This window comes from Nelumbo nucifera, chromosome 1 (assembly GCF_055504915.1).
Source record: "Nelumbo nucifera cultivar China Antique chromosome 1, China Antique-T2T, whole genome shotgun sequence".
Taxonomy (NCBI): Eukaryota; Viridiplantae; Streptophyta; class Magnoliopsida; order Proteales; family Nelumbonaceae; genus Nelumbo; species Nelumbo nucifera.
The window spans coordinates 210,806,783-210,818,284 of record NC_142649.1 but is presented as its reverse complement, the minus strand read 5'-3'; the positions used below and the strand labels follow the sequence as shown (position 1 = coordinate 210,818,284).

The 11,502-nt window shown below is 36.4% G+C and overlaps 1 protein-coding gene across 4 annotated transcripts; it reads left to right on the top strand.

Moving 5' to 3' along the window:
• The first annotated feature begins 6,354 nt into the window (after positions 1 to 6,354).
• Positions 6,355 to 11,332, top strand: LOC104588803 (histone acetyltransferase MCC1). 4 transcript variants are annotated; one of them, XM_010246887.3, is made up of 7 exons: positions 6,355 to 7,039; positions 7,133 to 7,245; positions 9,228 to 9,438; positions 9,529 to 9,673; positions 9,773 to 9,872; positions 9,958 to 10,186; positions 10,965 to 11,332. In XM_010246887.3, exons 3-7 carry the CDS (start codon positions 9,332 to 9,334, stop codon positions 11,146 to 11,148), a joined length of 765 nt encoding a protein of 254 aa, XP_010245189.1. In that variant the 5' UTR covers positions 6,355 to 7,039; positions 7,133 to 7,245; positions 9,228 to 9,331; the 3' UTR covers positions 11,149 to 11,332. The 4 variants fall into 4 exon arrangements, with proteins under 4 accessions (XP_010245189.1, XP_010245190.1, XP_088752191.1 ...); XM_088896065.1 differs by having other exon boundaries at positions 6,429 to 7,039; positions 9,184 to 9,438; XM_010246888.3 differs by lacking the exon at positions 7,133 to 7,245 and having other exon boundaries at positions 6,428 to 7,039.
• Positions 11,333 to 11,502: the final 170 nt, after the last annotated feature.

Here is an 11,502-nt window from a genome sequence, read left to right as displayed (position 1 = left end):
GTCAATGACCTTGGCATGCGCACAACAGACCTTTCCTCAGCATTGCCGATGAACCTCCTTTGACGAGAGAATTGAAGATTCAACTACCCTCCTCTTCTTCTTTGAGGGCCTCTTAGCCACTACTAGGAGAGAAGAAGTACTCACATCCCTGAGAAGACATACAAAAGAAAAGTAAGTTAGCTGAGCTAGAGGGTAATCTCCAATATAAAAACAAAATACAATTGAGCCGACCTACCTACGGGACTTAGGCCAGCCTGAATGAGCATAGGCTTACCTAAGAACTGATCTATTAGTAACTGTTGACGTACGAGGTGTTGGACTTCAACACAACTCTTTATCAAACTTGACTCCAGAGATCTTTCTTGCCTTGTGTCGCTAGACGATGTCCATAGGCCAGCAGGCCTCCTGAGAAAGGAAGAAGTACCTACTCTTCCAGTCCTTGACTTTTGTGGGAAAACCTCCCAGAAGCTTATAACCTCGGTGGAAAGATAAGTAAAAATAGTAGGGCTCGTTGGGAACCTTCTTTATACTGTACAACCCCGAGAAGACATCTATGCCTAAAGGAAAGTCGAGATGGTAGCTAATAGAAATTGTACCCACGAGGGTCTAGATGGCATTCGAGTGAAATTGCCCCAAAGAAATACCGTAGAGAGAGAGAGAACCTCAACAATGAATGGGTGAAGAGGAAAATCGGAGGCCAGTGACCAACGCCTCCTCGAAGACACAGACTTTGCCTCGGTTGTGACTCCAAGGGAACTGGTCTGGGCTAGGTTGAATATAGTTGAACTCATTTGGGATGTGGATTTCAGATGCTAAATCGACAATTTCCTCCCCGCTTAGCTTGCTAGGATCGATATGGGAGATGGCCTCCAACTCTTGTCAAAAAGTTGAGGCCCCAATGTGGGAACCTTGCCGATCTCATGCCGAGGTCCCCTCCTTAGCCCAAGTAGAATAAGAGGACCCCCCCTTCCGACTCCTTGAGTACATGCCTAAAAGAGGGAAAAAAGACTCACCAACTTTTTGGAAAACAGAAATCAACCTTGCCCAACTGGATTTCTCCTATCGAACTGACAACGATCTCACAACAGAATTCTCCTACAATTGCTCGCCCCACTCTCTCGCTGGAAATCTTAAAACAGTGCAAATGGGACCCCTATAGGGACCCCCCCCCCCTATTTATAGCCTTGGGTGTAGAAAATCAACGGATGAGGCAACATGATGACAGATTGACAGTCTAGGAGAGCACACCACTCGTGGGAGAATTTGAATTTTAAAAATTTGCACACTCAACTTGAGCACCCCATTTGAAATTTGAAATTTGAATTTTGTCACGTGTTAGCTCGCCCTTGAGCTGAGTTGGGAAAACAAGCCAAGTGATCTACAAATTGACCGAGCGAAGCACCATAGGCCGAAGATTACTGTGAGCTATTCCCTTTGCCGAACTGGCATTGACTCGGGAGTGGGGGCAATTGATGAGGGGCGATTTGGCCCTCCAGTAACATGATAACACGTGGAACCTCAGAATAGTTAGTTGACACTTCAGCACCATGTAAGTAAACCTCGGGAGTGCCTCGGACACCTCGTAGCCACCTTGGTGGCCTCAACACCACCTCGGCAGGTTGAACTGTAATCGGCTCGGCAAAACATCAGGTTGGTGTAAGAGGCAACCTGCTTCCATTGACTTGACTCGAGTTCAGCTAGCGACTTGCTTGACGTGCTGAGCGACCTCTTATACGGGCAAAGTGTCATTTTTGACTTCCCTGGGATCATGACACAACGTTGGACGAAGTCAGTTATCACCCAACCCATTTTGGACGCAACTGGATAGACATTACCTACTTACGTATTTGGGCGTGAAAACACCTCTGAATCAAATGGGCTGGAGATCTCGGACGCACTTCGTATGTCTTATGGCAACTAGCCTATATAAAGGAATCCCCATTCACAGAAAAAGGTACTGACGATTTAGCTCTCAAGCATACTAGCTCTCTCTTTATATCTCTCCAAGAACTTATCATTGACTTAAGCATCAGAGTTCCCACCCCGGGTAAAGCAACCCAGACACTCTAACCTAGAAGTGTAAAACGGCCATGTCGAGCTAGAACAGCACGGTCCGCGAAAAGTGCCAGTCATGCCGTGCCGTCCTCCCTAGGGATAACTTGGGGGGTCAACCTAGCACGACCCACAACCCAAGCCCGTGTGGGCCCATACCGTGCCATGCCATGCCATAGGCCTGGGCCGGGCTGGGCTATAGGCCGCGCCGTGGGCGTGGGCATGGGCTGAACTGTGCCAAACTGTTTTTTACCTCTTTTTGTTTTTTCTTTTAATTTTTGATTTTTTATTTCTTTGCTAAGTAAAAGTGTAAAACTAAAATATTTAATTTTTCCTTTGGGCTTTGGGAACTATTTGAAAAAAATAAGAAATGATAAATCTAACAAATAAATGAAAAAAACTTAGTCGAATAAGAATGGAATAACAAATTAGAAGAAAAATAGGAATTCTATTTTATTTAAATTTGAATGATACAAATTACAAAGCATACAATGGTTGGATACTTGGATGAATGAAATATGAAAATGGAAAATGGAATAAATAAATAAAATATAAAAAATACAATATATTTACAAATTGAAAATACAAAGTTACATTGTTAAAAAATAGCAAATAAATTAAATAAAATTAAAACAAAATTTACAATAATTTGAAAAATGCTATACAACTATTGTTCATCACTTTCATCATTTGCTTCATGTGAAATATCGGGTATAGTGTTATGCCCTCCTTTGTCTTGTAATCTGTCTTCAACATCCAGCCAATCTTTAAAGAAGATGCACATCTCTATACTTTCATCATTCAGACAGCTTTTCTTGTCGTCCAACACCCTAGTACCTCCACTAAAACAAGACTCCAATTGAACTATAGACATCGGAGGTGTTAGTAGATCACGTGCCATGGCGGCGAGAACCAGATAATTTTTTGAATGTTCACTCCACCAGGCTAAAATATCAAAATTATTTATTCCCTCACCTAAAGTAGAAAAATTTGTTTGTAAAAAAAAATTAAGTTCAGTAAATGAACTGGTTGTTAAGGTAGCAGATTTTTGCCTTCTACTTATAAAATAAAAAAGTTTTTCTCTTCTACTACTGGGCTTAAGTTCAAAAGTAGAAGATGCAACTGTACAACTTGTAGAATTATTTCCTATTACTTTAGTTTTATATAAACTGTACATTTCAAATAATAAACTATTAATTTCCTCTTTTTTTATTTCCAATTTCAATATTTATATTTTCACAATACGTTTCAAATAAAATATCTAACAATATTTTTAAATTGTGGATTATTTCTATATTTTGCAAAACAATCACTAATTGCCATTAATTTATAAGGTAAATTACAACTAGTTGGATAATAAATACCAGATAATTCATTAGTTGCATCATAAAAATGTTTTAAAAAATCTCTTATACAAATTGTCATTTTCCAGTCTTCTTCAAATATAATATCATTAGGCATTTTTGCGTTATAAAAATCAGTAAGAATTTGTTTATGAGAAATGCAACTTTCTAACATAGCATAGGTAGAATTCCATCTATGTTTAACATCTAATATAAAATATTTATATTTTAAACCATAATTTTGATATAAATATTTAAATTTTTGTTTTCTTGTTCCAGAACTTTTTTTTTTCATTCTTGCTCCAAAATTTTTAATATATATAATACAATTTCTAATTTTAGAAATATGAGTAGAAATAATATTTAAAGCATCCTGAATACATAAATTTAAGATGTGACATGCACATCTAATATGAAATAATTTACTATTTAAACATAGTTTTAATTGAGATTTTAAAATATTTATTGATGAATCACTATTACAAGTATTATCAAAACTAATAAAAAATAATTTATTCTCAATTCCATAATCATGTAAAGTATTTAAAATGCTTGTAGCAATAACTGGGCCAGTATGTGACCATTCAAGCCTAGTTAAACTTAAAATTCTTTTATTTAAAAGCCAATTTTCATCAATAAAATGACCGATAATACAAATATAAATTATGTTAAATTTAGAAGTCCAAATATCAAAAGTAATTGCAACTTTAGAATTAAGATTTGATAACATATAAATTAAATTTTGTTCATATGAATAAAAAAAATTTTAAAGCATCTGACCTATTAGTATTCTTAGAAACTTTTTTATATTGTGGATTTATAGAATTAAGTAACCATTTTTCAAGTTTAGTATCTTCAGCTAACAAATATGGTTATTCAACATGTACAATGTATTTTGCTAATTCTTGCCTCATTTTTTTTCTTGAGAATATTTAAATGTTCCAACCCCCCCTCCACAAAAAAAAAAAAAAAAATTGTGTTTGTGTTTGTGTTGTTTTTCTCCCTTTTTCTTTTTTTTTTCTTCTTCTTTCTCACAGGTGAACGCATGTCTACTCAAATGGCTAGTACCACCCTTACTACAATAGCTAGTCTTTTCTACATTTTTGGCAAACAACCATTTTTCCATTCCCTTTAAATATTTCTAAGTCGGGCTAATCAACTTAGAGACCATTTTTTTCTTTCCCTTAGTATCAGTATTAGAGGTGGAAGTTCCCTCAATATCAATAGCATCCATATCGGTGCTAACACTATCATGATGCGACTAAATATCGTTGACATTGAACATTAGGAGAATGGTTTCAGGAGGAGCTGACCATTTTTTTAAATTCTAAAAAGAATAAAAATTAATTTAATTGAACTTACCTACATTGACGGTTCAAAATTCTAACTTGATTTCAATGGTTGAAACCAAAATTGAACCGGACCATACGGAGCTGTGGGCGGCACAACTCAATTTACACCTCTAACTCTAACCTAATTTTCTTTATAGCTCAACTACGCGACATCCTCAGCCGAACATCTAACTATCTGCCAATAGAGAGCGTCAGATCGCGCACTACAGAGGGGAAGAGGGGTTGAAGTCTTGGGTTGCAGTGAAAAATGAGACTGGCGCGATTCATGCATTGTTGGGATAGATTAGAATGATAAGCGACAACCCCTCTCCACTGCTACGTAACTCTGGACGCATTTGCTATATGTAGTTAATCTGTTTGCAGACTTGAGCTTTTACATGACTGACTGTTGGTGGAAACTTTGTTTTCATCGTACAAGAGACAAAATATAGATCAAATATTTTAGCCTGAAAACATTTTAGCTCATTACTGATGCATCGATCCTGACGCTCTTACCAACCCTTTAAAAGGTTTTTTGCTTGTACAAAGCCAAGGTTGGATGCTCAAATTTGCAGACAAAACAACAAATTCATGGACCATGGCCTTTTCCTACACATTTGCTCTTTCTTCTCTCTTGGAAAGGGGGTTCCTTCCCACTTCCCAATTTGTCTCTTTCTAACATTTATCAATTCCATTAGGGGAGCTAACTCGTTGAACACCTTTCAGATGATCTATATGGCTCCCATTAATAGTACTGATCTGATCCAAAGAGATCATCTTATGACATGCCGCAAACGTCTCTCTGTATAAAGGGGCATTTCAAACAAGACCCATGTTGGATTATTGCAGATTTCATGATCTGAATGTAGATTTTAATTTGACTAGCCACTTATGGATTTTAAAATTTGTAATCTCAGTGGATTTCTCCAAACATCGTTTTAGAATCCAAATGATAGAAATCCTTGAACATGCTGAATTGTGCAAAATTGCCCTCTGATTCTGTTTCACACTAAACCAATCTCAGTTATCAATTAATGGCTTGCCTAAACACATGGGTTTCTTCTATATGTATGTTCATTATATGAACATACAGTTTCTATGGATCACAAAAAATTAAAGCAGCTTTGCTCCCTCCAAGCTAATATCTAGCATACCCATGTGAAAGGAATCGGTACTTCAAGTCAATGTGAAGATATCTGAAACAGAACAAGATTGGAAACTGTACCCAGTTTTGTAATGGACATTCAGGCCAAACATAATGGACATGCAGCCCAGGTGCCAGTGATACAAAGAGGTGATGCAGTACAGGTAAAATGAAACAGTAAGAAATGAAACAAGACAAGATATAGTTCGGTTCTGCTGAGATTCCTGCAAATTTTAGTTTTCAGAATGAAGTCTTCTGAACTGCAGACCTGTGTCTTTTGTTCTCTCTTGTTCTCAGTATGAACTCTCTAGTCCCTACAATCTACATAAGGATAAATTTCCTATAATATAATATTGGGCAAATTTCTGGAAAAAAGCTTATCAATGGAATATGCAAAATTAAGGGCATTGATTTGTAGCACATGGAGGTTTGACCAAGTCCTTGGAGCCTAGTTAATAGAGTTAGAACTCTGGAGAACCAAGGTCCAACGTTACAGCTCACAACAAATTATGCTAATACCTGGTCTTCTCTTCTGCACTTTTGTTCAATGAAAAGTGGAAGCTATGCTCATACAATGGAGTTCATGTCTGATTCACAATCCATGATTCATAATTAGGCTAGTTAATTCTAGATTCAAGATTGGTTGCATTCTGCAGTGAGCTCAGAATCAAATTTGGGTGAATCAATTCATAGTTAAAGATTCTTTTCATGTGAAGTGCTCTGCTTGAATCAAAATCTTTCTGGTTTCTGCCGAAGCGAAAGGAGTACAAAATAATTAAAATCCTACAACAGTTTCCAGTTTCCACATTCATAAGAATGGAGCAGGCACGACCGGGCTAAGGTGGGGCGGGTTATCGGGTAACCCATCACCCTATTCATGGCGTTGGCAGGTATATCTGCAGAGTTCATGGGGGCGTTTTCGTCTTCAAGCTCAAGGACAGGTAAACCGCAAACGTGAAGCGTGAACGGTGGACGTGAACTGCGAGTCACCTTTCAGAATCATAAACAACCGGAATACCAACACGCTCACATTCTTTATTCCAAAGACGACTTCCCAAGGAAACAAGGAAAGAAAGAAAGGAACTTTTCTCTCTTTTATTATTTTCTCTGCAACTCTTATATTCCAACGTCCTTCTCCTTTGCCTGTGAAATTGCTTCCCCGAAATCAGGTATGATCTTCCATTCCTGATCCAAAGAGAAAATTTTTATCTGTTTTTTTTTCTTCCACCAAGAAATTTATACTTTACAAGTTTAAATTTCAGGTATTTAGTTTATTGATCTATCTGTTTCGTTCCTCTCAAGTCCTCACTGGTTGTGTGTCTTCTGACTCGAATTTTCTTCATCTCTCGACTTATTGCACAGTTGAAATTCACGGGTTTGTTCTTTTACTGAAAAGTTTGAACTTTGTTAAATGATTCGAATGATAATTCTTTTATTTTCATTTTTTTCCTGGCAGTCAGATTGAATTTTAATATACAAATTGAATTTAGTATACAAATTTAGATGATATAATTGTCTTAGTTTCGTTTTCTGATCTCATAAGTAGGAGTGTTCTTTGCGTCCGTCATTTGACGAACCTGACTTTTCTGAGTTTAATAAATTTCTACCAAAAGAGAGAGTTTTAGCTTTCTTCTTTTATCATTTGATGCTGATGGGCTTAATCACCTCCACCACCTAGTTTGACTCTGTCTCTGTAGGATGTTGGATGATGATTTTGGAGAATATTTATGTGTTTTATATGGTTAATTGGTACCCTAAAGTAGGAATCCGGAAATACTGGTTCCATTCATTATTTTGGAATAGGGATTAGCATTAATCCTCCCCTCCCCTATTTGGAATTTGATGTTTTAGCTTTTTTACATGGCAGACTTCAAGATCCCAGGAAGAGTCCCAGGTTTTATTGTTCTATTGTTCATTGGATGTTGCTCTTTTCTAAGATGTGTTTCAACTGTTAAATGTTTACTGAGCATGCACCATCCGGTTCAAATTTGTTGAACTTAAAAGAGAAGTTCCTAACAGATTAAACCACCATTATGATTTTTTTTTCCTGGGGGTAATTGTATTAAAAGAGTCAAGAGATAGAGGAGTTGCATATTATCCTGGGGTGCCAGGTTTTATGCCTAACAGATTAAATCACTATTTATAAAAAGGGCGCTACCCAATGCTGGTCCCTGCTTGGGAGGGGTGGACTGGACAGGGACCTAACCCTATTTATTTTTGTAGAAAGTGAATGTTCTCAGACTCAAACCTGTGTTCTCTTGCTTGTTACCCCAAGATTTACCAATACACCAAGTAATGGCCCTTAACATTGTATTATAGTAATTTTAAACTTCACGATTGACCCTAGACCTCCAGCACTTTTATAAAAAATGCCATGTTCAAAGTGATTGTAGTTGTACAGATAAAAGTGCTAAACAGTTGGAGTTCATGAATTTGTCATTACATTATGAATGACAAAACTATTGATAGTGTAAATAACAGTATATCTTTTAATGAGTTGTATATTCAATAAGTAATGGGTTAAACAAAAATTTAGAATGATTACAACATGTATAGATGCAAGCTTGTCACTTTTACTTGTTGGAAATCATGGAAGAATTGAGATAGATTTCCTTCAATAGAATATGTCAAGGAAAACTTAAAAGGATAAATTTGACTAAGGTAACCGTACATTACACTGAACATCAACTCAACCTGGTTTACGGGTGATAATGATAAATGTTTCAGAATATTAGACTTACCTGAGTCACCTAAGTGATAAATGGCTGCATTTTTTTTTCGTTTTTTGCAGCTCCTTTTTCCTGTCTCCTGCAGTAAAAAATATAGTAATAATGATCTTAAGCATTATGACAAACTCTAGATTAAAAAGATTCATTCACCTGGATATACAACAATGAAAAGAAGAAACTCAGTAATTCCTCTCTTTTTTCACATTGCTCAAATTTCCCTAACGGATCAGAGAAAGCCATACATAACACATTTAGAAGAATTTATTCATGATTAGCATCAAATTTGAAAGCTTACCAGGGAATTTTTGGTAATTCAAATTCAACCAACTTCATCATGGAACTCATGAAAGAAATTAGTCACTGCCAACAAAGAAAGAAGGAAATAAAGCAAACTTAATGAAGACATAGCAACTTGATAAAATTAAACTTTTTCAATATTTATTTTGGTTTCAACTATACCTACTGCAGCAGAAATTAAATATTTTGGTCATCTGTGAGGGACTGAATATCATATTTGGTCATCTATTTCTGGTTTTTAGTACAACTGAAAACGTACTCGTTATCTTTTCTCTTTTCAATTCCAGATAAACAATGATAAAACAATGTTTTTCATGGTTTGCAATAACAGCTTGATTGATTCCATGGGAGATGTGTGAATGGGAAAAAAAGGATTCTTCTATATGTTTGCCAAGTATTTTATATCTTTGAAGGGGATTAATGCCATAATCCTTGATGGTGGATCCAAAAGCCCAACATTGTCCAAATATTGCTTATAGACCTATAACACCTTCTGATCTTCAAGTTCTTGAGAAGATACATGCTGATCTCTTTCCTATCAGGTGAAAATGCTCTGATGCCTACCCAGGTTGGTATATGCGTTTTGTGTGTGTGTAGCATTCTGATTTTGTTCTTGAGGATGCCATTTTTAGGTATGAGTCTGAGTTCTTCCTCAATGTTGTGAATGGCCGTGACATTGTTTCATGGGGAGCTGTTGACCGCAGTAGACCTGGCTCTCAAAGTGATGAACTTATTGGATTTGTCACCGCACGTATTATCCCAGCAAATGAAAGTGAGGTTAGGATTTGTCTTTGTTAACATTCAAAAATGTAAGTTACTCTTATTTATGTGTATTAAAAGGTAACAATTTGTTGAAACCAACCATCGGCCTGACAGATAGCAGATACACTTCGACATGACCCTTCAAGGATAGACCAAACACTTGTTTATATTCTGACACTGGGTGTAGTAGAGCCTTACAGAAATCTTGGGATAGGTAATAAGTTTTCTTCTAATTTGTTTTGTTATTTTGTGAATGCCTCTTTGACCTACTAAAATGGTGTTTATTTGTTGGATATCAGCTACTTCACTTATTCGAGAGGTTACCAAATATGCATCAAGAATTCCTACTTGTCAAGCAGTTTACTTGCATGTGATTGCTTACAATGATCCAGCCATTACATTCTACAAGAAGATGTTGTTCAAGTGCATACGGAGATTGTCAAATTTTTATTACATCCAGGGCCAACATTATGATGCATACTTGTTTGTCTATTACATAAATGGTCGCCGATCTTCTTGTTCTCCACTGTATGTATGACATTCCTTTTCTTTTTATATTTTTCTTTGTCAAAAAGTGCTAAAATTCGTTACTTGATATCAACTTGCCTTGCTATAGAGATAGTTTTTATTTTTACATAATTATTGCTTTTCAAGGTTAAGGCCAGTGTATTACAGAGATAAGCCATGACTTTTCAAGTCAATGTTTGCTCAAGGGAGCTCCTTTTTCATGCAAAAACTTTGAAAATAGCTAACCAAGGAAATTCATGATTAACTAAGTAGCCCTGAAAAATGAATTAACTACTTGATTTTTATTTTCTTCATGCATTAGTTTGGGCAAGTGAATTTTGCTTATTATTCCCCTGGGAGTCGCTCAATGCTAGTTAGACTCTGAATGGGCAATTCAGAAGGCACCTTGGTAAAATTAAATTAGGAATAACCTTTTTAAGCTCTTTATACCCATGTTGCAGATATTATTGCACATAGTAGAGCTGATAAAATATAATTGCAGACACGAACAACTCATTCACTAGAATATCATATCAGTGTGAAAGGTCCTACCATGGCGGAGTTACTGTTAACTGCTCTATGGACGTGAGTTGAATGTGTCAAATCAAGGGAAATCAAAATGAAACTTCTAGTCTACAATACTTTTGGTATTCTTACCTGTGTTCCTAGGTGGTAGTGGTCTTGTCTGTCTGCTTGAGTTGCCAATATCAGTTTGTAGGATTATAGATTGGTTGTCATTTTTGTTTTTATCTTTGCTTTTAAATGTTTCAGAGGTGTAACTTTTATTTTTATTCTGCAGAGAACTTGTCACTGCAATGACAACTTGTATGAGGAGCCTGTTTAAGTTCCTGGCTGCAAAAATATGGAAGAATGAAGACAAGAAGATTCCAAAATGGTCCAAATGTAAAGAATCCAGTTGCTTTTTAAGTAAACAAAAGAAGAGAGTCGTCACAACTGAGGGTGCTGGTTGCCAATGTGTGTAGCATAGTAACCTTGCTTGGCTTCTGCTACTAAAAAAGAACTGAAGGCAACACCATAGAGTGATTTCATCCTCAGCTACCTCCTTTTTATTCATTATCCTCAGTAGCTTGTGCCTTGTATAATCTCTCCTGTTGTAAAATTTACGCTTCATTAATGTCAGTCATAAGATGCCTTTTTTCATACAAATTGTGACGCAGCGTGGAAGCAATGAGAACCGGAGCTGGCTATGCAAGCATCGGGCGTTCGTTAGCACCTAGCGAAAAACACCGATTTCTCTAGGAGAGAGAAAAGGTGGCGAAAATAGGAAGAAGAGAATTTGAAGAAATTCTGAAAATCTGAAATATGAATTGATGATT